The following is a 25,463-nucleotide window of genomic DNA, read 5'->3' on the forward strand; positions in this document are numbered from 1 at the left end:
CCAGAGATGCTGCCTGACCCGCTGAGTTACTCCAGCACTTTGTCTATCTTCACTTTTAGTTGTGTGTTGGCAAAGCTCCCTGTGTGAAGACACAGCTGACAAGACATTATTCTGCAGCGTATCTCAGTATGTTTAGTTTAGCGATACAGTGCCCTTCGGCCCATCGAGTCCGCACTGACCTACGATCCCTGCATATTTACGCAATCCTACATGCTCTAGGGACAGTTTACACATACACCCAGCCAATTAACCTACAAACCTGTGCTTGTTTGGAGTGTGAGGAGAATCGGAGGAAACCCACACGGAGAACGTACAAACTCCCTGCATACAGCAGTCGGGATCGAAGCTGCAAAACGGTGTAAGGCAGCAAGTCTAGCCCTGCGCCACCCTGCCACACTGTGTGCAAACCACTCTCTGGGAGAGGATGTGGGCAAACAAGGCAACGTTGGAGGAAAGACTCCTGGTGTGCTGGAGGTGATGAGGCACAAATGTAGGATTTAGGAAGAAAGGGTGATGATGCCACTCCACAGGAGAACATCTGAACTTTCAGCATTGAGACTGGGAAGAATCTAGTCATGTGCAGGAAAGAACTGCAGATGCTGGTTTAAAACGTCGGCACAAAAAGCTGGAGTAACTCAGCGGGTCAGGCAGCATCTTGGAGAAAAGGAATGGGTGACGTTTCGGGTCGAGATTGAAGAAGGGTCTCGACCCGAAATGTCACCCATTCCTTCTCTCCAGAGATGCTGCCTGACCCGCTGAGTTACTCCAGCATTTTGTGTCTTTCTAAGAATCTAGTTATCCAGAGGCTGGTTGGTTTGTGTGTGGGAGGGAGAGGTGGGATGCATATCGGGAGGGGACACAATGGCTTTGATCCTTCCAGCAGGGTGTTGGGAGAAAGTCAGATCTCAATTCAGACTGTACAGTGGGCAAGCAATGGAGTAACAGAGATGTAGCGATATGACACAGGTACGGCCAGAATGACTTTGGAAACTGACCTACACATCTCCAGGTATCATCGTGGACACAATCCTCACAGGGATGAGATTGCTGAGGAAGTGCCCAGCCCATGAAAGTCCCACAAGATCCGCACGAGAGGAGTATGGAAACGAGAGTTGAATGGGAGAATCCGGGCAATTGGAGAAGGAAGGAAGGTGCACCAGCAAACCTCAGAGGATGTTGGTGCCGAGGATGGGTTTTTTTCTTTAAAGAGGATGTGAGAAGTGCTCTGGAGAAGTGTGAGATTTTTCAAAGCTGTGGCAGATAAGAGTTCAGTGTGGGGACATGTGGGGAGAAAGGTAACATTTCCTTTGCTCAGTTTTGCAGTCCCCAGAACTGAATACAGCCACTCCAAGCACACTCACTGGGAGAAGCTCAGGTTTCAGTGTATCTTCCTAAAGGATGTTTCTTTAGGAAGATGAGGAGGGTGGTGAATCTGTGGAATTCATTGCCACAGAACATTGTGGATGCCTAGTCAATGAATATCACTGCATCCCAACCCTCCATACCTAATGACTATCATTCCTTTAGTGTGTAAATTATTTTCTGTTCCTGATCAGTAACTTTTAATGCCTTCTATACACGGACCCCCTAAATCTTTCACAGTTCCTGGCATCCACTGTTGAAACAAATATTCCGATCCATCTCAGGTCTGGAGCCTGTGGTCTACACATGTCCCCACACTGAACTCTATCTGCCATAGCTTTGCCCACCCTGAACAACATTCTCTGCAACTTCCACTAACCTAGTGTTGACTTCTTATCCTGGAGCCATGGTCACAAATCCTTGACACGAGTCCCATCCCATTGTCCAAACTCATTTGCTCTAACCCTATCCAATTCCATACACTTACATTTCCTGACAGTTTCTTGTGTAAAACCTTGTCTAACACCTTAAAGTAGTCCTTCTATAAATAAAATGGCATTAACAGGCATTCCCGTACCTACAATGCTGGTTACCTGATTGAAAATTCAATGGACATCATGTCCAAATGATGAGTCCATGTTGGCTCTCGGATGAAATAATAATATATCAGCAGGAGATAATTACAAGTAACAATAAACACTCTTTTGAACGTGTGATAAGTGATCCAGTAAATCCCCTACATTTTACCAACTAAGCTGAAATTGAAAAAAAAAAAAAGTCTGCTAGAAGTTAATAAAGTGAAGCTGGTCACAATCGGTGTGGTGCATTGCTCGTGATGGCAATTGGATGTGCTTTGGTGGTTAGGGGAACAGCGTGTCCTGGTCACCATTGTGAGGCCAAGGAATGGAGTCTGTCTCCGTTACAATGAGGAAGGCAAATTCCTCATGAACCTTAGACGGCGCTTGAAAGTGAAAGGCCTGGATGGAGTGGATGTGGAGAGGATGTTTCCACCAGTGGGAGAGTCGAGGACCAGAGGACAAAGGGACGTTCCTTTAGGAAGGAGATGAGGAAGAATCTCTTTAGTCTGTGAGCGGTGAATCTCTGAAATTCACTGCAACAGAATGCCGCGGAGGCCAATTTTAATGGATATTTTTAAGGCAGAGATAGATAGATTCTTGAATAGGACGGGTGTCAGGGGTTATGGGGAGAAGGCAGGAGAATGGGATTGCGAGGAGAAGATAGATCAGCCACGATTGAATGGCGGAGTAGTCTTGCTGGGCTCGATGCCGTCAGTCTGCTCCTATCACACGAATTTATGAAATTATGAAACAGGAGTCATAAAGCTCTGGAGCGTGGGAGGGTTGCATTTGGAGGCTGCATAGTCTCTACAGTAGCTGGGGAATAGTTTGTGAGTTGGTGTACAGGGATACATCAGAAAGGCCAATTGATCTACAAAGGAGTGGGTGGGGGTGGGGGGGGGGGGGGGGGGAGAGGAAGACTAGGGGTTATTGCCTTAAAGTATGATACAAATCATTCAGATAAAACCTGACTCCAGGTCGTGTTCTGGAGCACAGCTCAACTAACAGTCTAGGACAGTGGATAAGGCATTGTACAGTGCAGCATTCTCTGGGCTGCAGATGCATGGGACTTCTGTAGTGCGGGCTTCTGTAGTACGTGAGCGGGGGCTGGCAATGGAGCACAGGGCGGAGAGAGCTGGCCCTGGAGCGCCAGCCTTGGGATGGCGAGAGGGGGCAGTGTATAATGCACCAGTCCCCTTTGCATCGAGGCACCTCCCACTCACAAGGCTCAGTTACCGGCAAGACGGGGAACTGAGATGCACTTCCGGGAGATTGTACAATAAAAACCTGGGAGTAATTAGTGTCATCTCTAGTCTCCTCCGAGTCTATATTTGGGAATACCAACATTTATAGATTTGCTGGATTTACTATAATAATTGAGACTTTTGAACTAATTATTTTAAACAGTGTTGATTTGCCACTGATCAATTGAATGATTAATGTAGAAGCAGATCAACTTGTCCACGTGCTTAGAAACTCTTGCTGGGTTCGGTTTTCCGATGCATGTGAGATCTGAAGAGAATTCTCCAGCAGCCTCTGGCGATTTTGTACATCCAGATTGTGTTGAGAATATCCAGGGCCAGGCTGGATATGATCCAAGCGCACTGTGGGCCGAGGCCAAGGCGGTAGAAGGCAGCCGTGCCGAAGCTGGAAGCCACTTGCTGATAGTAGGAGGGGATCACAGCGATCCTCACGAGAAAGAAGCTGACGGACATGGCCGTGCCGTTCAGCATCACCAGGCGGGCACTTCGGGGGACTCTCAGCACCTCGAAAAACCATCTGCAGGGACACACACATACGCACAGGACTGTCAATAGTACACTGCTCCCACACACGGCCTTCATTCGCACACCCTTCCGAACAACAGCTTAGTCTAGGAAGGAACTGCAGATGCTAGTTTACACCAAAGATAGACACAAAATGCTGGAGTAACTCAGCAGGTCAAGGGAGCATCTCTGATGGAAAAGAATAGGCGACGTTTCGGGTTGAGACCCTCCAGTCTGAAGAAGGGTTTCGCACGTTGGAGGCAGGAAACATGTTCCCAATGTTGGGGGAGTCCAGAAACAGGGGCCACAGTTTAAGAATAAGGGGTAGGCCATTTAGAACTGAGATGAGGAAAAAAAAATTCAGTCAGAGAGTTGTAAATCTGTGGAATTCTCTGCCTCAGAAGGCAGTGGAGGCCAATTCTCTGGATGCTTTCAAGAGGGAGCTAGATAGAGCTCTTAATGATAGTGGAGTCAGGGGGTATGGGGAGAGGGCAGGAACGGGGTACTGATTGTGAATGATCAGCCATGATCACATTGAATGGCGGTGCTGGCTCGAAGGGCCGAATGGCCTACTCCTGCACCTATTGTCTATTGACCCGAAGCGTCACCTATTCCTTCTCAGCGGGTCAGGCAGCATCTCTGGAGCGAAGGAAAGGAATTCCTTCGCTCCAGAGATGCTGCCTGAGCCACTGAGTTACTCCAGCATTTTGTGTCTACCTTCGATTTTAACCAGCATCTGCAGTTTTTGTCCCTACACACTACACCTATTCCTTCTCTCCAGAGATGCTGCCTGTCCCGCTGAGTTACTCCAGCTTTTTATGTGTATCTTCGGTTTAAACCAGCATCGGAAGTTCCTCGCTATACATTTCACCAGCTTAGTTTAGTTTAGTTTAGAGATACAACACGGAAACAGGTACTTCAGCCCTCGACAAACACCAATCCCTGTACTATCCTACTATCCTATCTATCCTACACTATCCTACAAACAGGAGGGACAATTTATAATTTTACCAAGTCAACTGATCGACTAGAAACATAGAAAATAGGTGCAGGAGTAGGCCATTCGGCCCTTCGAGCCTGCACCGCCATTCAATATGATCATGGCTGATCATCCAACTTAGTATCCCGTACCTGCCTTCTCTCCATACCCCCTGATCTCTTTAGCCACAAGGGCCACATCTAACTCCCTCTTAAATATAGCCAATGAACTGGCATCAACTACCTTCTGTGGCAGAGAATTCCACAGATTCACCACTCTCTGTGTGAAAAAAAACGTTCTCATCTTGGTCCTAAAAGACTTCCCTCTTATCCTTAAACAGTGACCCCTTGTTCTGGACTTCCCCAACATCGGGAACAATCTTCCTGCATCTAGCCTGTCCAACACCTTAAATTTTTTGTAAGTTTCTATAAGATCCCCCCTCAATCTTCTAAATTCCAGCGAGTACAAGCCGAGTCTATCCAGTCTTTCTTCATATGAAAGTCCTGCCATGACCAACCTGCACGTCATTGGAGTGTGGGAGGAAACCGGAGCACCCGGAGAAAGCCCACGCCGGTCACGTGGATAACGTACAAACTGCATACAGACAGCACCGGTAGTCAGGATGGAACCCGGGTCACTGGTGCTGTGAAGCAGCAACTCTACCGCTACGCCACCGTGTCGCACCAGCTGTGGTACAGAATCCCGCACCACCGTCCCCACAGTGACCAATCACTTCCATGGCAACCAAGCCCAGTGCCTGCCATCCCACCCACCGCCAGGGATGGAAATCCTCAATCTCAATGCTCTAAGATGTGGTACCTCTGCTCACCCTTTCAATTGATCGCTGCCTTTTCCGTGGTCGGCTGCATGATGATGCATTGACTATCCCATCGTTTAAGAAACAGTTGGACAGGTACATGGATAGGACAGGTTTGGAGGGTTATGGACCAAGCGCAGGCAAGTGGGACTAGGGTAGCTGGGACATTGTTGTGCGAGTTGAGCCGAAGGGCCTGTTTCAACACTGTATCACTCTATGATTCTATGACTCTATCTGCTGCTTTCAGGTACATGGACGGGACAGATTTAGAGGGATATGGGCCAAACTCAGGCAGGTGGGACAGATGTAGATGGGACATTGTTGGTCGGCGTGGGCAAGTTGGGCTGAAGGGCCTGGTTCCACGCTGTATCACTCCATGACCCATATTTATCCAACTGGTCGAACATCCCAAACAGGTTCCGCTCTTACCCATCCATGGATAACTACCAGATAGAAAATGCCACAATGGTTTTCCTCACAACCCCAGATAGAATCCACATCCCCCACCACCGTCAGCCCCATAGACGTTGGCTTTTACTGGACTAAAGGATTGCATAAAGGCAAGTTTTTGGTGAGTGTGCGTGTGAGCTACGAGCCCACAGAGGCGGGGATTCACATTCTAAGTGAACTGGAAAAATAGATTCATAGAAGAGTACAGCACAGGAACAGGCCCTTCAGCCCACAATTTCAGTGCTGCACTTGGTGCCAGATTAAACTAGAGACAAGGAACTTTAGATGCTGGTTAATACACAAAAGGACTCAAATTGCTGGAGTATCTCAGCAGGTCAGACAGCATCTCTGGAGGACACGGGGTCAGGTGGTGTTTCGGGTCGCGACCTGAAGAATGGTCTGAAGAAGGATTTCGACCCAAAAGGTCACCTGTCCATGTTCTCCAGAGATGCTGCCTGACCTGCTGAGATACTCCAGCACTCTATGCCCCCAAGTGAAACTAATCTCTTCTGCCTCCACGAGAACTTATTCTAACCAACAAAACACCAAACTGGGCAAATAAGATGTCCATTATTTTAGGTTTTAATAGAAACTTCCTTGAGAAAAGTGAAGGCACTGCTAAGTTTCCCTGAAACTGGGGCAAATGAGCTCCTGTAAGCTGGGTCACGTTCTGTTTCCCATGAGATAGGCTCATAAGGTCATAGAAACATAGAAAACAGGTGCAGGAGTAGGCCATTCAGCCCTTCGAGCCTGTACGCACCGCCATTCAATATGATCATGGCTGATCATCCAACTCAGTATCCCGTACCTGCCTTCTCTCCATACCCCCTGATCCCTTTAGCCACAAGGGCCACATCTAACTCCCTCTTAAATATAGCCAATGAACTGGCCTCAACTACCTTCTGTGGCAGAGAATTCCACAGATTCACCACTCTGTGTGAAAAAAAACGTTCTCATCTCGGTCCTAAAAGACTTCCCCCTTATCCTTAAACTGTGACCCCTTGTTCTGGACTTCCCCAACATCGGGAACAATCTTCCTGCATCGAGCCTGTCCAACCCCTTAAGAATCTTGTAAGTTTCTATAAGATCCCCCCTCAATCTTCTAAATTCCAGCGAGTACAAGCCGAGTCTATCCAGTCATAAGTGAAAGGAGCAAAATTAGGCCATTCAGCCCATGGCGTCTACTCCGCCATTCAATCATGGCCGATCTATCTCTCCTTTCTAACCCCATTCTCCTGCCTTCTCCTGATATAAAAGCAGTCCAAAACTGAAATGAAACTTACCGCTGGTTTACAAAGGGCGTGGACAGTTCTGCAATCAGTCGGAAATTGGCAAAGTACGGTAGGAGACCTCGAGCCTGTGAAGGAGAACCAAGGTGGTAAAAATGATCCGGGATAAGGATGGGAACAGAGCATTGGGTTCATTCCTGCACCCACCAAGGACCGATGAGGAAAGCTGCTTGCCCCTCAACTTACCAGCACGTACTGGTAGGCATACAGCGCTGCCAAGTGGTGACTGATGAAATACCTGTCTCCTAAAGTCTTCCAGTGCCACAGGAGAAGCACTAAATCTGCAATAAGAGTGAGAGTGTAAGCCAGGCATAGCCAGCGACCAGTGGCAGCAAGTGTGTGTGAACTGGGCACCAAACCAGTGAGGGCAAGAGGACAAAGCGCACAAAGCCAAACGCCAAGGATGAAGTGGGCAAAGCCAGCAGCCGACAAGAGCAAGAGATTGAAACGCACAGAGCCACCAGCCAATGGGTGAAGATGCAGAGATGGGCACAGCCGCCAGCCAATGAGAGCAAGGTTATGAAGTGGGCAAAGCAGGCAACCAATTAGAGCAGCTGTCGTGGAGCGGGCAAAGCCAGCGGCCAATGGGAGCCGGGTGTCCGTGTGGTCAAAGCCAATGGGCAGAGCAGGAGGCGGGAGGGCACTGCCAGGGACCAGAGAACCCATCAGGTGCGGAGAGAGTGGATGATAGAGAGGGCAGTGAGCTACGTGCAAAGCCAGCAACGCACCTGAGACAGGTTAGTTCAAGAACGTGACAAGGTTAGGTTAAATAGTCTTTTTGTAGGAAAGAACTGCAGATAGATGCTGGTTTAAATCGAAGGTAGACACAAAATGCTGGAGTAACTCAGCGGGACAGGCAGCATCTCTGGAGAGAAGGAATGGGTGGAGAAGAAGGGTTTCGACCCGAAACGTGACCCATTCCTTCTCTCCAGAGATGCTGCCTGTCCCGCTGAATTACTCCAGCATTTTGTGGATACATTAGGTTAAATAGTCTTTGGACAATCTCTGATTACACACTGGCCAGTAATCAAGTGCAGAACAATCAGTCATTTAACGTCTACCTGCAATAGCCGAGGCAAGTTTGATGGATGGTACAGTACACAGAATGCTTTACACAATCTCATTCATGTTGTTGACACTTGGTAATGTTACACAGCACAGATGGGGGAGTGCCTTGTTTAGCATTTAACCCTTGCCGTCTCAGCCAAGGGAGCGTTAGACAGGACAATGTGGATGGAGCACCATTCTGTACCTGATCTCTCTTTATGTGGTCTTTATCCCCGGGCATCTATCTTGTGCTTATTTAAAATAACTTGATCAAAACATCAACTTGGTTTCAATTAAGATGTTAACCTCACTGTCCACGATACTCTTATTGCTATAGTACCCACTAGTCCAAAAGGCTTCCAATAGGTTTGCAGGTACTATTGCAATTGTGTGATGTAAGTAAAGTAAAGGGGGAGATGTGATGTAATTAAAGTAAAGGGGGAGATGTGATGTATATGTAATATAAATGCCAGTGCCCCCTTGAGGCCAAGAGCAGAAGCTGGCCAATGGGCTTGTGCCTTGTGACTGAGGTCAGGTGACCTTCTAGAAGTTTCCTGGTGAAGGATCATTACATATAAAATCTTCTTACAAGATGTCGGGCGTATATTCATTGTGCTAGCCACAACAGGGTCTTACAGAGGACATTACAGCAATGTTTAAGAAGCATTTGGACAAGAACGTGGGTGGGACAGGTTTAGAGGGACATGGGCCAAACGCAGGCAGGTGGGACTAGTGCAGATGGGACATGTTGGTCGGTGTGGGCAAGTTGGTCCGAAGGGTCTGTTTCCACGCTGTATCACTAGGGTTTTATTAAAACTCTAAACCAAGTAAAGCGAGCAAGTTGTTGAGAATGTGCATGGTAGTAACGTTGACTAGAATGTTCCATCATAAAATCACCCATCACAGGCACAGATGTGCATCAAGATCCATATACTCTACACCACTCTAAGTTAGTGGACACTACGTACTTCCTTTCCAAGGACACCATGGCATAGACGTCAACTCCAGAGAGGGGTTAGAGTTGGCACAGAGGCTGAAGGCTCACTGCCTAGTTCGTGAATGGTTACCTTTCCGACCCATGCCATATCTGTCCTGGGAGGGTTTAGTGGGATAGTTCAGAGGGAGCTTTATTCTGCATCAGTTGCATTAGCCCTGCAGTGTTAGATGGGACAGTTAGAGTGAGTTGTACTGTATATCTAACCGTACTGGCCCTGCCTTGGGAGTGTTAGATGGGACTGCGTAAAGGGAGTTTCATTCTGTATCTAACTTTTTTCTGCCTCTTTCCTGGGTGTTTGACGGAATGGTGCAGAGAAAATGTACTCCCTGTCTAACCAGTGCCTGTGCCAACCCTGGGAGTGGGTGAAGGAATGGAACACAGGAAGCTTCACGATGCATTACCTACCCAGAATGGGAAGAGTAAAAGGCCCGGAATGAAAGCTCAGAGACATTCAGGTGTGAAGGTGGTCGATCTAAAGACTTGGTGGGGGTGTGTGCAATGCTCACCATTGATCAAGTAGCCTGAGGCGATTGCTATGTTAACCTTCACTAGCCTGGGATCCCCCCTGTAAAACACAAGAGCAAAAGCTTCAGTTGTCAAAGGCTCCTGTGCTCATTCCCCCAATTGTCCGCAAGAATCACATATCGGCAACTAGCACAGTTCACAGGCAAGATTTCACAGAGATGATCCCCAGGGCACGCAACTCCCGATCGAGGAAATGTTTGAAGACAGATGAGAGGAACCAAATGTTAAAGAGTGGTTGGCGGTTGGCAACAGCTTGAGTAGACTCTGAATCTCATGGGGAACCACAGTAATTGGGTGCGATTCGGGAAAAGTGAGGGGGATGAGGTTGGAGGAAAGCAACAATTGCCCAGGAAAGCACATTTGGATAGACTTGATCAAACACGCGAAGAAACAACAGGAAGCAATGGAGATGAACAAGTTAAAGGAAACAATCTGAAATCCTGCCTGAGAGATCAGAACTTCTTCAAGGTAGGCTTTCCTGGAAAAGAAGTGGCAATTAATTAAATAATCGACATGCCTGCCCTTTGAATCTCTAGCACAGATTTGAAGGACCATCTCACCTGCAGAACGTCTATGGACTGTGTGGCTAGTTGCTGTAACGATCATTAGAGAGAACATAATTGAAACATACAGAATAGTGAAAGGTTTGGATAGAGTGGATGTGTAGAGGATGTTTCCACTAGTGGGCGAGTCTAGGACTAGAGATCATAGGCTCAGAATTAAAGGATGTTATAGACAATAGACAATAGGTGCAGGAGGAGGCCATTCGGCCCTTTGAGCCAGCACCGCCATTCAATGTGATCATGGCTGATCATTCTCAATCAGTACCCGTTCCTGCCTTCTCCCCATACCCCCTGACTCCGCTATCCTTAAAAGCTCTATCTAGCTCTCTCTTGAATGCATTCAGAGAATTGGCCTCCACTGCCTTCTGAGGCGGAGAATTCCACAGATTCACAACTCTCTGACTGAAAATGTTTTTCCTCATCTCAGTACTAAATGGCCTACCCCATATTCTTTAACTGTGGCCCCTTGTTCTGGACTCCCCCAACATTGGGAACATGTTTCCTGTCTCTAACATGTCCAACCCTATAATAATCTTACACGTTTCGATAAGATCTCCTCTCATTCTTCTAAATTCCAGTGTATACAAGCCTAGCCGCTCCAGTCCTTCAACATATGACAGTCCCTTTTAGGAAGGAGATGAGGAGGAATTTCTGTAGTCAGAGGGTGGAGAATATGTGGAATTCATTGCCACAGAAGGCTGTGGAGGCCAAGTCAATGGATATTTAAGGCAGAGATAGATTGATTCTTGATTAGTACAGGTGTCAGAGGTTACGGGGAGAAGGCAGGAGAATGGGCTTAGGAGGGAGAGATAGATCAGCCATGATTGAATGGCGGAGCTGGGCCGAATGGCCTAATTCTACTCCTATCACTTATCACATGTTCGAGGGATAATCCACAATCACAAGAATAATCTTTTTGGCAGAGAACTGGGATGCCATGCGATCCAAGGCAGATTAAGTGGAAATCCGCAGACTAGGCACCGTGCTTGATCCTTGCCAATGGGCTCAGAATGCAGGGCATGTGGGTGGCATGGTGGCACAGCAGTAGAGTTGCTGCCACACAGCACCAAAGACCCGGGTTCTATTCTGACTAAGGGTGCTGTCTGTATGGAGATTGTACGTTCTCCCCGTGACCTGCGTGGGTTTTCTCCGGGTGCTCCGGTTTCCTCCCACACTCCTATGACGTACAGGTTTGTAGGTTAATTGGCTTCTGTAAATTGCCCCTGGTGTTGGATAGAACTAGTGTATGGGTGATGGCTTGTTGGCACAGACTCGGTGGGCGAGTTTTCATGCTGTATCTCTAAACTGAAGTAAAACATCGGGATCCCGAGATTCCCGAGAGTCACTGAGATTCAAAGGGTGAGGTCTGAACCAGAGGGAGATGCAAGACATGTCAGTAGCTTACAGCAGCTTACAGTAAGGTGAAAGGCCTGGATAGAGTGGATGTGGAGAGGATATTTCCACTGGCGGGGGAGTCTAGAACCAGAGGGCACAGCCTCAGAATTAAAAGGCATTCCTTTAGGAAGGAGATTAGGAGGGATTATTTGGTCAGAAGGCAGTGAATATGTAGAATTCATTGCCACAGAAGCCTGTGGAGGCCAAGTCAATGGATATTTTTAAGGCAGAAATAGATAGATTAGTGATTGAATAGTGTAAGAAAATAACTGCAGATGCTGGTACAAATCGAAGGTATTTATTCACAAAATGCTGGAGTAACTCAGCGGGTCAGGCAGCATCTCAGGAGAGAAGGAATGGGTGACGTTTCGGGTCGAGACCCTTCTTCAGACTGAAGAAGGGTCTCGACCCGAAACGTCACCCATTCCTTCTCTCCTGAGATGCTGCCTGACCTACCGAGTTACTCCAGCATTTTGTAGATTAGTGATTAGTACAGTGTCACGGGTTTATGGGGAGAAGACAGGAGAATGGGGTTAAGAGGGAAAGATGGAGCAGCCTTGATTGAATGGCGGAGTGGACTTGAAGACTTGAGTAGACTTGAAGGGCTGAATGGCCCAATTCTGTTCCTAGAACTTAACAACTGGCAACAAGATCTTAACACGCAGTGGAACAGGAGGGACACGTGTGATTGAAGGGGAAAATCACAGGTGAAATAGAGGAAAGAAAACTGAGTGTGGCAATATAGATGGAGACAATTAGTGAGCCAACAGCAACACCCAGCCAATTGTGGGCTGGGGCCCCATTATATTGTCTCCAGACCACCATCTTAAGCTAGGGAACACTGCTGTTCCATACCTACCACCCCAGCCCTACTTAGGGTTGGTGGACATTGGTTGGCGGGCGGTCACGGTGGCGCAGCGGTAGAGTTGCTGCCTTACAGCGAATGCAGCACCAGAGACCCGGGTTCGATCCTGACTACGGGTGATGTCTGTATGGAGTTTGCACGTTCTCCCCGTGACCTGCGTGGGTTTTGTCCGAGATCTTCAGTTTCCTTCCACACTCCAAAGACGTACAGGTGTGTAGGTTAATTGGCTTGGTAAATTTAAAAGTTGTCCCTGGTGTGTGTAGGATAGTGTTAACATGCGGGGATCGCTGGGCGGCGCTGACCTGGTGGGCCGAAGGGCCTGTTTCCGCGCTGTATCTCAAAAACATTGCTACTATCCGGGCTGCTGCTTGTGCCACCTTTGCACCAGCTCCTACTCTTGGTGACTGCCGTGAGTCCTGATTCACTAGGGGGCCCACTCTTTGTATCCGGCAGGTTTCACTTCAAGGTCCAAGCTGTGACATTTCAGGCTCTTACCAAATGCGGTCTCTGTTTACGTCATCGTCGAACCAAAGGATGTACAACGCTAGACCTCCAACGAATAGAGCATGAATGGTGGAAACACACCTGGAGAGAAACAGCTGAGAATGAGGCCAGGCAACAGTAACTGTGTGCGTTACACAAGACTCCGTCTTGGGTTAGACTGAACGAGTGCTTGTGTTGAAGACTCCAACTGCAGGTGAGTTACTCAGTGAGGCAGCAATAATTCTGTAACTAAGACCAACATGAACCACTGCATTTGGATGGAACTACAGGTGCTCCCTGACATACGATGGGGTTACGTTCCGAGAAACCCATCGCAAACCGAAAATCGAAATGTATTTAATACACGCGATCACGTGGCCGGAAGTAGCTGTGGCTCGCTACGGGTCACTGCCATTTGCACCATCGCAAAGTCGAAATATTGTAAGTCAAAGCATTCTAAGGTAGGGAGCATCTGTACTCAGCTGCATTGACCAGTATCTAACATCACACAAAGTGCTGGAGGAACTCAGAGGGTCAGGCAGTACCTGTAGAGGGGAGGGACAGATGATTTTTCGGGTCACGACACTTTGTCAGATTGAAAGTGTACCACTGAGTTCCTTCAGCAATTTTACTCAAGATTGTTATATCTATTCTTATAGGGGCAGCACGGTGGCTCAGCGGTAGAGTTGCTGCCTCATAGCGCCAGAGACTCGGGTTCCATCCTGACTAAGGGTGCTGCCTGCACGGAGTTTGTACGTTCTCCCCGTGGCCTGCGTGGGTTTTCTCCGGGTACTCTGGTTTCCTCCCACACTCCAAAGGCGCGCAGGCTTGTAGGTTAATTGGTTTAAATGTAAATTGTCTCTGGGATGCGTAGGATAGTGCTTGTGTGCGTGGGGGGAAATGCTGGTTGGCGCGGACCCGGTGGGCCGAAGGGCCTGTTTCCGCGCTGTATCTCTAAACTAAACAAAAAATATCACTCGGGTCAGTGGACTATATTCCAGGTTACTGAGGGAAGAAAGGGTGGAAATTGTGAAGATTCTAGCCACAATCTCTCAGCCCTCTTCCGTTATATGGGGTAGTTTCACAGACTGACATTCTCGCATGGTTAATAACTGACACCAAACAAGATTAGAACTGAAGGGACATTTAGATCTGACAATCACTCCAAAGACGTACAGGTATTTTGTTTAATTGGCTTGGTATGAGTGTAAATTGGCCCTAGTGTGTGTAGGATAGCGTTAATGTGCGGGGATCGCTGGTCGGTGCGGACTCGGTGGGCTGAAGGGCCTGTTTCCATGCTGGATCTCTAAACTAAACTAAATTAAAATCACATGCAAACAATGACACCTCAAGTGCATTTACATTTGCAGAATACAAGTTGGACCTGGAGGCAATAGACAATAGGTGCAGGAGGAGGCCATTCGGCCCTACGAGCCAGCACTGACATTCAATGTGACCATGGCTGATCATTCTCGATCAGTACCCCGTTCCTGCCTTCTCCCCATACCCCCTGACTCCGCTATCCTTAAGAGCTCTATCTAGCTCTCTCTTGAATGCATTCAGAGAATTGGCCTCCACTGCCTTCTGAGGCAGAGAATTCCACAGATTCACAACTCCTACCCCTATGGCCTACCCCTTATTCTTAAACTGTGGCCCCTTGTTCTGGACTCCCCCAACATTGGGAACATGTTTCCTGCCTCCAACGTGTCCAACCCCTTAATAATCTTATACGTTTCGATAAGATCTCCTCTCATCCTTCTAAATTCCAATGCATACAAGCCTAGTCGCTCCAGTCTTTCAACATATGACAGTCCCGCCATTCCGGGAATTAACCTAGTAAACCTACGCTGCACGCCCTCAATAGCAAGACATCTGAAGAAGGGTCTCTCCAGAGATGCTGCCAGTCCCGCTGAGTTACTCCAGCTTCTTGTGTCGAGCAGGGGTCACGTACCTGGAGTGCCATTCGGTTTTCTGCGCCCCAGACAGGTTGCTGTACCCCCAGCTGAGCTGTGCAGAGAGGCGCGGGGTGACCACGTGAAAGAGGACCTGGAAGACAAGGAAGCTGCCGATGACCACCTGGTACGAGCTGTCCATTCCTGCAGGACTCCTGAGGAGAGAGCACAACCCAATGAATAACGTGTCACGCACGCAGCAGTCTACTCACAACCCAGAGGTATGACCGACTCCCGCCCGATGTTGTACATCCGTGCGCCTCAGCACCTATTTCTGGACAGGAACGGCAAGCATGTTTGTAGTACTTCAAGTAACCCTTGCTCTCCCTCTCTCTCTCTCTCTCTCTCTCTCTCTCTCTCTCTCTCTCTCTCTCTCTCTCTCTCTCTCTCTCTCTCCATCCCTCCCCCTTCCCAGTTCTCCGACCAGTCTCCGACTACATTTTATATATAAACCCTATTTAGTTTGGTGTTGTTACCTTCTCCCAGCTAACAATGATCTATTCTACATTTTCATAGATCTGCATTCCCTTTGCCCTGTTTTCACACCTTCACACTTCCTTATCTATCTCTCCCCCCCCCTCCCCGACGTCAGTCTGAAGAAGGGTCTCGACCCGAAACGTCACCCATTCCTTCTCTCCAGAGATGCTGCCTGACCCGCTGAGTTACTCCAGATTTTTGTGTCTATCTTCGGTTTAAAACAGCATCTGTAGTCACTTCCTGCACATTCGTAACACTGCTCACTTGAAGAGTGGCATGTCGAATGTGGCCCGATCACTGCACTAAATACAAGTGCCTCGTTCCCACAGCTATAAAGTTAATCCTCTCCGATTTCTGCGTGAAAACTGAAGCACAGGCCATTTCCGGATTAACAGCTCACCAGACTCCAAGAGTTACAGAGAACACCAAACTCTTCCAGTGTCCCGCTTTACCAAATCCCACTACCCCATTCAGAAAAGGTCGTTCCCAACAAACTACCCTCAAAGCCTCTGGATGTTTGCAAAGTAAAAACAAATATCCTAAATCAGAATATTATTCATCACGTCAGACATTATCCTGCAGCTTATATGGCAATTCATTCTTACATATACTGATGGTAGACACAAAATGCTGGAGTAACTCAGCGCGACAGGTAGCATCTCTGGGGAGAAGGAATGGGTGACGTTTCGGGTCGAGACCCTTCTTCAATCTCGAAACGTCACCCATTCCTTCTCTCCAGAGATGCTGCCTGTCCTGCTGAGTTACTCCAGCATTTTGTGTCTACCTTCGATTTAAACACACAAGCAAGGTCCATGCCACTTGGTATGTCAGTCGTGATTAAAAAGATAACTAATCTTTTATCACAATACTTCCTGCACCAACCCAATTTTCTTGATTTCCTGAATATTCAAATATCTACCCATTCTTTCCGTCCAGAGATGCTGCCTGACCCGCTGAGTTACTCCAGCATCTTGTGTCTACCTTCGATTTAAACCAGCATCTGCAGTTCTTTCCTACATATTCAAATATCTACCCAGCTCTGTTCTGAACGTACCTTACTGTGCTTTAATTCATTTGAAACACACGAGAATGTGAATGCTTTCAAGAGAGAGCTAGATAGAGCTCTTAAGGATAGCGGAGTCAGGGGGTATGGGGAGAAGGCAGGAACGGGGTACTGATTGTGAATGATCAGCCATGATCACATTGAATGGCGGCGCTGGCTAGAAGGGCCGAATGGCCTACTCCTGCACCTATTGTCTATGAAGGAAATTTTGAAAGATTGCAAGCTGTACATCCATACAGACTTTGGACTTTAGAGACACAACACGGAAATACGCCCTTCGGCCCACCAAGTCCGTGCCGACTAGTGTTCACCCCGTATACTAGCGTTATCCAGCACACTAAGGACAATTCTACAATTTGTCCTCCTATCGGTATCTTGTTGACTCTTTTCATAAGTTCTAGGAGCAGAATGAGGCCATTCAGCCCATCAAGTCTACTCCGCCATTCAATCATGGCTGGTCTATCTCTCCCTCCCAACCCCATTCTCCTGCCTTCTCCTTCATGTCACTTATTCCATGCATCTACCAATCAAACCCCCCTCACCCGTATCGACCTATCACTTGGTGCCAGGCTGTGTCTTTTTCAGCTTTCTCTCCCTTTGTCAGTTTGAAGAAGGGCCTTGACCCGAGACGTCACCTGCCCTCCACGGATGCTGCCTGACCCGTCGAGTTCCTCCAGCATTTTATAGACAATAGACAATAGGTGCAGGAGGAGGCCATTCGGCCCTTCGAGCCAGCACCGCCATTCAATGTGATCATGGCTGATCATTCTCAATCAGTACCCCGTTCCTGCCTTCTCCCCATACCCCCTGACTCCGCTATCCTTAAGAGCTCTATCTAGCTCTCTCTTGAATGCATTCAGAGAATTGGCCTCCACTGCCTTCTGAGGCAGAGAATTCCACAGATTCACAACTCTCAGTTCTAAATGGCCTACCCCTTATTCTTAAACTGTGGCCCCTGGTTCTGGACTCCCCCAACATTGGGAACATGTTTCCTGCCTCTAACGTGTCCAACCCCTTAATAATCTTATACGTTTCCATAAGATCTTCTCTCATCCTTCTAAATTCCAGTGTATACAAGCCTAGTCGCTCCAGTCTTTCAACATATGACAGTCCCGCCATTCCGGGAATTAACCTAGTAAACCTACGCTGCATGCCCTCAATAGCAAGAATATCCTTCCTCAAATTTGGAGACCAAAACTGCACACAGTACTCCAGGTGCGGTCTCACTAGGGCCCTGTACAACTGCAGAAGGACCTCTTTGCTCCTATACTCAACTCCTCTTGTTATGAAGGCCAACATTCCATTGGCTTTCTTCACTGCCTGCTGTACCTGCATGCTTCCTTTCAGTGACTGATGCACTAGGACACCCAGATCTCGTTGTACGTCCCCTTTCCCTAACTTGACACCATTCAGATAATACTCTGCCTTCCTATTCTTACCACCAAAGTGGATAACCTCATACTTATCCACATTAAACTGCATCTGCCATGCATCCGCCCACTCGCACAACCTGTCAAAGTCACCCTGCAACCTCATAACATCTTCCTCACAGTTCACACTACCACCCAGCTTTGTATCATCTGCAAATTTGCTAATCAATAGTCAATAGTCAATAGTCGTTTATTTGTTACATACACATAAATGTGTAGTAAAATGAAAAATTACCCGCAGTTGAACAATAAGACCAATAAGATTAATCAATAAAAATGCAATAACACATACAATCACAACTAACACCAAACAAAAAGAAACATCCATCACAGTGAGTCTCCTCCAGTCCCTCCTCACTGTGATGGAAGGCCAGAATGTCTTTTTCTCTTCCCTGACGTCTTGTCCCTTCATCCCTTAATCCCTTCATCCAAATCATTAATGTTTTGTTTTTGGCTTGATATTTCCAAATTGATTGCAAACAGCTGGGGTTCCAGCACCAATCCCTGTGGTACTTTCCACAGTGTAGGGCGACTGGATAAATATGTTGAATGGGTTAGGCTCAGAACACATACCGATAAGAAACAAATATGTAGACAGATTACAGATTACAAAGCAACAGGGTTATCACATTGGGTGATTTAACTTCCGTAATGGTGACTGGGGCTTCCTTAGTGCAAAATGCTTAGAATTTGCTAGTTGTATTTAAGAGGGTTTCTTGAAACAGTATGTGGATAGTTCAACTTGAGAGGGGATGGTACTGGATCTCGTGTTGGGAAAACAAGCCTGGTCAGCAAACTGCTGTTTTAGCAGAAGAGCATTTTGGTTCCAGCGATCACAACATCACAGGTTTTATGTGCAGGATGGAACCGCAGATGCTGGTTTACACCAAAGATAGACACAAAAAGCTGGAGTAACTCAGCGGGACAGGCAGCATCTCTGGAGAGAAGGAATGGGTGACGTTTCGGGTCAGGGATCTTCAAGAATTAATCAGGGACAGTCATCGTGGCTTTGTCCACTGTAGATAATATCTTACTAACGAGGAGGTGCCAAAGATGACCGATGAGGGTAGATGTTGTCTACGTGGGTTTTAGGGAGGCATTTGATAAAGACCATCATGAGAGACTAATGCAGGAGATTAAGATGCATGGCATCCATTGTGGCTTGGTGGTTTGGTACATGTGACAATAAACTGACCTTGAAACCGTGACCTTGAAACCTTGAGACCTGGCTTACCCATAGAAGACAAAGGGAGGTAGTGGAAGGGTATTATTGTGGCTGGAGATCGGAGTCTAGTGGTGTTCCACAGGGATCTGTGATGGAAACTCTGTTGTTTGTGATATGTATAAACATTGGACATACATGCAAGACAGACACAAAATGCTGGAGTAACTCAGCGGGACAGCGTAGCATCTTCGGAGAGAAGGAATGGGTGACGTTTCCGGTTGAGACCCTTCTTCAGACTGAGTCAGGAGAGAGTGAGACAGAGATAAAGAAGGGCAAGGTGTGAAAATGAGGCATCAAAGGAGATAAAGTTCAAGGAAAATAGAGAATAGATCATTATTAGCTAGGAGAAGGTGACAAAAAAGCATACACAGATAGAATTTAGTCAGACTAAAAGACAGGCAGACTGGTCGGAGAACTAGAAGGGGGGGGAGGAATGGAGAGAGAGGGAAAACAAGGGTTACTTGAAGTTAGAGAAGTCAATATTTATACCGCTGGGGTGTAAGCTGCCTAAGCGAAATATGAGGTGCTGTTCCTCCAATTTGCGCTGGGCGTACGTGTAAATAGGTCGGTTGGTAAGTTTGCAGATTGCACCAAAATTAATGTAGTTGCATTCAGCGAGGAAGGCCGTCAAAGGATACAGCAGAATATCGATATGTGACAGGTGTGCAGAGAAATGTGAGACGTAGTGTAATCTGAGCAAGTGTGAGGTGTTGCACTTTGTGACGTGGAACTGTTTCTTGGCTGATCATCCACAACCTGTACATGGATAGGACAGGTGTGGAGGGATATGGACCAAGCGCAGGCAGGTGGGACTAGTGTAGCTGGGACATGTTGGCCGGTGTGGGCAAGTTGGGCTGAAGGGCCTATTTCTACACTGTATCACTCTATGACTCTATCTTGAAGACTAAACTAAAAGGTGAGGTGAGAGTGACCGGCCCTTGATATCAAGGCAGTATTTGATAGAGTCTGATATCACGGTAGCCAAATAAAACTGGTGTTAATGGCCATTCAAGTAGTTGAAATCGTACTTCACTCAAAGGGATTGTCACGGGGCAATTACCCCTGACCGAGGATATCACAGCAGGGGTTCCTCAGAGCAGTGCCTGGGCCCAAACTGTTTCATTAACGACATCCATCCTAATATAGACGGTTCACTAATGATTGCACAGTGAAACATAGAAACCTAAAATAGGTACAGGAGGAGGTTATTCAGCCCTTCGAGCCAGCACCGCCATTCAATATGATCATGGCTGATCATCCACAGTACCCCCATTCCTGCTTTCTCCCCCATTTCCCTTGATTCCGTTTGCCCGAAGAGTTAAATCTCTCTCTTGAAAACATCCAGTGAATTCGCCTCCACTGCCTTCTGTGGCGGAGAATTCCACAGATTCACAACTCTCTGGGTGAAGAAGTTTTTCCTCATCTCAGTCCTCAATGGCCTACCCCTTATTCTTAAAACTGTGGCCCCTGGTTCTGGACTCCCCCAACATTGGAAACATTTTTCCTGCATCTAGCCTGTCTAATCCTTTAAGAACTTTATATGTTTCTAAAAGATCCCTTCTCATCCTTCTAAATTCCAGTGAATACAAGGCCAGTCGATCCAGTCTTTCATCATATGTCAGTCCCGCCATCCCGGGAATTAACCTGGTGAACCTACGCTGCACGCCCTCAATAGCAAGAATGTCCTTCCGCAAATTAGGAGACCAAAACCGCACACAATACTCCAGGTGTGGTCTCACCAGGGCCCTGTACAACTGCAGTAGGACCTCCTTCCTCCCAGGAGATGACCAATTCCATTTGCCAACATACTCCTTGGCAAAGGCACGACGTCACGCCTGCTTGCCACATAGACCACATTGAATCAATGATTTGTAGCAAGCAACATTTACAGGCATCAGATCAAGAACCCTGCACTTACAACAACCGGGACTTGTAAATGGCGCCAAACTGGCGGCTCTGTGTACTGTCTTAGTACACTTCTGCTACACACTTGGATTGTATCTGACATGCTTATGTAATATATATCTCAGTGCTTATGTGCAGTGATACCGATACTGAACTGTATAAAACAATGAATTTCACTGCACATCGGAACAAGTGACGAATAAAATGCCATACCAATGACGTGTGGCAGGTAGACACAAAACGCTGGAGTAACTCAGCGGCACAGGCAGCATCTCTGGAGAGAAGGAATGGGTGACGTTTCAGCCTGAAGAAGGTTCTCGACCTGAAACATCACCCATTCTTTCTCCCCAGAGATAGATGCCGCCTGTCCCGCTGAGTTACTCAGGCATTTTGTGTCTTTCTTTGGTTTAAAGCAGCATCTGCAGTTCCTTCCGACAATAAGTGTGGCAGGTAACGGGCATCTCCAACCACATGCCCTGGAGCAAAACACACAGTGCTGGAGCAACTCAGTGGGTTCGGCAGCATGTGCGTGGGGAGTGGACAAAGTTGGGACATTTCTTCAGTCTGAAACTGAAAAGTCGCCTGCCCAATCCCTCAAACTGGGGATAATTTACAACTTACAGAAGTAAATGAACGTACAAACCTGTACGTCGTTGGAGTGTGGGAGGAAACCCGGAGAAAACCCACGCAGGTCACGGGGAGAACGTACAAACTTCGTACAGGCAGCACCCGTAGTCGGGATCGAACCCGGGTCTGTAGCGCTGTAAGGCAGCAACTCTACTGCTGCGCCACCGTGCCGGCCTTCTATCATCTGCAAAGTGTAAATTAGGTGCTTATTGAACACTATCTACTCTCCTAGATGAGAACAGAGGAAACAACTTACAAGAAGCACAAGATAGACACAAAATGCTGGAGCAACTCAGCGGGTCAGACAGCATCTCTGGCGAGAAGGAATGGGTGACGTTTTGGGTCGACACCATTCTTCAGACCTCTCTCTTACAAGAAGCACAACTCAATTCATTACAAAGCACCTCATCCACCAACATAAATATTCATTCCCACCACCACAAGCCACAGTGGCTTCAGTGTGCACCATTTCCAAGTTGAGTCAAGTATGGTTATTTTAGTTTAGTTTAATTTAGTTTAGTGAAACAGCACGGAAACAGGCCCTTCGGTCCACCAAGCCCGCACCGACCAGCGATTCCTGCACATTAACAATTTACACGTATACCAAGCCAATTAATCTACAAACCTGTACGTCTTTGGAGTGTGGGAGGAAACCAAAGATCTCAGAGAAAACCTACGCAGGTTACGGGGAGAACATACAAACTCCGTACAGATAGCGCCCATAGTCGGGATCAAACCCAGGTCTCTGGCAATGCAAGCGCTGTAATGGCCCCATTTATCGTTATATACACAAAGATGGTGAGGTAAAGGTACAATTATATTCATGTTTGCAGCAGCATTACAGACGTATAAACTAAAACAACACACAAAAACATAAGTATAAGAAGATAACTGCAGATGCTGGTACAAATCGATTTATTCACAAAATGCTGGAGTAACTCAGCAGGTCAGGCAGCATCTCTGGAGAAACAGAATAGGTGATGTTTGGGGTCAAGTCCCTTCTTCAGATAAAGACAGACTGCACAGCTGTCACCTATTCCTTTTCTCCAGAGATGCTGCCTGTCCCGCTGAGTTTTTCCAACGGTTTGCGCCTATCTTTGGTATAAATCAGCATCTACAGTTCCTACACAAAAACATTAATTGCACATCAATTACAGTTACTTGTCCCAGGCAACTCTGACAAAACTTTCAAAATTCACCAACTCTATCACCATGAAATGAAAGGGCAGCAGGGACACAGTACACCAGCAGTTTCTCCTCTGAGATTGAACACGTCATTGATTAGTAAGGAACACCAGATGCTAATTTACACCGAAGATAGACACAAAATCACCTGTATCCCATCAAGTTGCTCAATGCTTTTTAAAACCATTGCTAGTTTCTCTGGCTCGCCAGTGATTTCAACTGGTTCTGCTAGAATTTCTGTGCAGATAAGACACACACGGTTTAATTCTCCAGCCATTTCCTTGTGCCCCAACATAATTCCTCCAGTTTTGGTCTGAATGCTTGCAAAACTCTTCCCCTTCTCTTCTCCACTCTTCCCCCCTCCTCCCCAATCTTCCCCCTCCTCTTCCCCCTCTACCCCCACCTCTTCCCCCTCTACCCCCACCTCTTCCCCCTCTACCCCCACCTCTACCCCCTCTTCCCCACTCTTCTCCCTCTCTTCCCACCTCTTCCCCCTCCTCCTCCCCACTCTTCTCCCCTCCTCCTCCCCACTCTACCCCCCTCTACTCCTCTTCCCCACTCTACCCCCCTCTTCCCAACTCTACCCCCTCCTCCTCCCCACTCTTCTCCCCTCCTCCTCCTCCTCCCCACTCTACCCCCCTCTACTCCTCTTCCCCACTCTACCCCCCTCTTCCCCCCTCTTCCCAACTCTACCCCCTCTTCCCCACTTCTCCCCTCCTCCTCCTCCCCCCTCTACCCCCCTCTACCCCTCTTCCCCACTCTACCCCCCCTTCACCAACTCTACCCCTCTTCCCCACTCTACCCCCCTCTACTCCTCTTCCCCCCTCTTCCCAACTCTACCCTCCTCTATCCCACTCTCCCCCCCTCTCCCTCCCTCCCCCCCCAGCCCCCATTTCAGCATTGACTGGGACCATTCACTCACTGCACCTACTGGTTCATGATGGACCACCACACATGCTCAAAGCCTCTTCCACATCAATAGGACTCTCAGCCGGAAGACGTGACGCGCATTTCCGGACTCCTCGACGCGCAAGGTGGCGCAGTACCGGCGCGTCGCCAGCAGGGGGCGGCGCAACACACAGTGAGCCTGCAGTGGCGCCCCCTCACCAGCGGAGTCAAGGAGGGCAGTACTAACCGCGAGTGGTCGGCAGAGGGAGCAGCCGAGCGCCTGCAGCAGCCCTTGCTCACCAGCGGCGGCGCAGCGGAGTCAAGGGCAGTAGTAACCGCGAGTGGTCGGCAGAGGGAGCAGCCGAGCGCCTGCAGCAGCCCTTGCTCACCAGCGGCGGCGCAGCGGAGTCAAGGGCAGTAGTAACCGCGAGTGGTCGGCGGAGGGAGCAGCCGAGCGCCTGCAGTAGCTCTTGCTCACCAGCGGCGGCGCAGCGGAGTAAATCCCCATCGTCAAGACACAAGAGCAAGGCAAGGGGCAGTAGTAACCGCAAGTGGTCGGCAGAGGGAGCAGCTGAGCGCCTGCAGAGGCTCTTACTCAACAGCGGCGGCGCAGCGGAGTAAATCAGTCGCCAAGATCAAGGGCAGTAGTAATCGCGAGTGGTCGGCAGAGGGAGCAGGTGAGCGCCTGCAGTAGCTCTTGCTCACCAGCAGGGCAAGGGGTGTATCATACAGGATAATGGCAATGTGTTGGAAACACTCAACAGGTCAGGCAGCATTACTGGACAATAGACAATAGGTGCAGGAGGAGGCCATTCGGCCCTTCGAGCCAGCACCGCCATTCAATGTGATCATGGCTGATCATTCTCAATCAGTGCCCCGTTCCTGCCTTCTCCCCATACCCCCTGACTCCGCTATCCTTAAGAGCTCTATCCAGCTCTCTCTTGAATGCATTCAGAGAATTGGCCTCCACTGCCTTCTGAGGCAGAGAATTCCACAGATTCACAACTCTCTGACTGAAAAAGTTTTTCCTCATCTCCGTTCTAAATGGCCTACCCCTTATTCTTAAACTGTGGGCCCTTGTTCTGGACTCCCCCAACATTGGGAACATGTTTCCTGCCTCTAACGTGTCCAACCCCTTAATAATCTTATACGTTTCGATAAGATCCCCTCTCATCCTTCTAAATTCCAGTGTATACAAACCTAGCCGCTCCAGTCTTTCAACATATGACAGTCCCGCCATTCCGGGAATTAACCTAGTAAACCTACGCTGCACGCCCTCAATAGCAAGAATATCCTTCCTCAAATTTGGAGACCAAAAATGCACACACTACTCCAGGTGCGGTCTCACCAGGGCCCTAAACAACTGCAGAAGGACCTCTTTGCTCCTATACTCAACTCCTCTTGTTATGAAGGCCACCATTCCATTGCTTTCTTCACTGCGTGCTGTACCTGCATGCTTCCTTTCAGTGACTGATGCACTAGGGCACCCAGATCTCGTTGTGTGTCCCCTTTTCCTAACTTGACACCATTCAGATAATAATCTGCCTTCTTATTCTTACCACCAAAGTGGATAACCCTCGCACTTATCCACATTA

The 25,463-nt window shown here is 48.1% G+C and overlaps 1 protein-coding gene across 2 annotated transcripts; it reads right to left on the reverse strand.

The window, feature by feature from the left end:
* Window positions 1-726: 726 nt before the first annotated feature.
* Window positions 727-23,977, reverse strand: LOC144610741 (TLC domain-containing protein 4-B-like). Of its 2 annotated transcripts, XM_078429681.1 has the most exons (8): window positions 23,912-23,962; window positions 21,812-21,979; window positions 15,068-15,223; window positions 13,129-13,218; window positions 9,792-9,850; window positions 7,428-7,522; window positions 7,236-7,309; window positions 727-3,719 (listed from the first exon to the last, which is right to left on the reverse strand). In XM_078429681.1, exons 3-8 carry the CDS (start codon window positions 15,208-15,210, stop codon window positions 3,410-3,412), a joined length of 771 nt encoding a protein of 256 aa, XP_078285807.1. In that variant the 5' UTR covers window positions 15,211-15,223; window positions 21,812-21,979; window positions 23,912-23,962; the 3' UTR covers window positions 727-3,409. The 2 variants fall into 2 exon arrangements, with proteins under 2 accessions (XP_078285807.1, XP_078285806.1); XM_078429680.1 differs by lacking the exon at window positions 21,812-21,979 and having other exon boundaries at window positions 23,912-23,977.
* Window positions 23,978-25,463: the final 1,486 nt, after the last annotated feature.

The sequence above is a fragment of the Rhinoraja longicauda genome, chromosome 37 (genome assembly GCF_053455715.1).
Source record: "Rhinoraja longicauda isolate Sanriku21f chromosome 37, sRhiLon1.1, whole genome shotgun sequence".
Taxonomy (NCBI): Eukaryota; Metazoa; Chordata; class Chondrichthyes; order Rajiformes; family Arhynchobatidae; genus Rhinoraja; species Rhinoraja longicauda.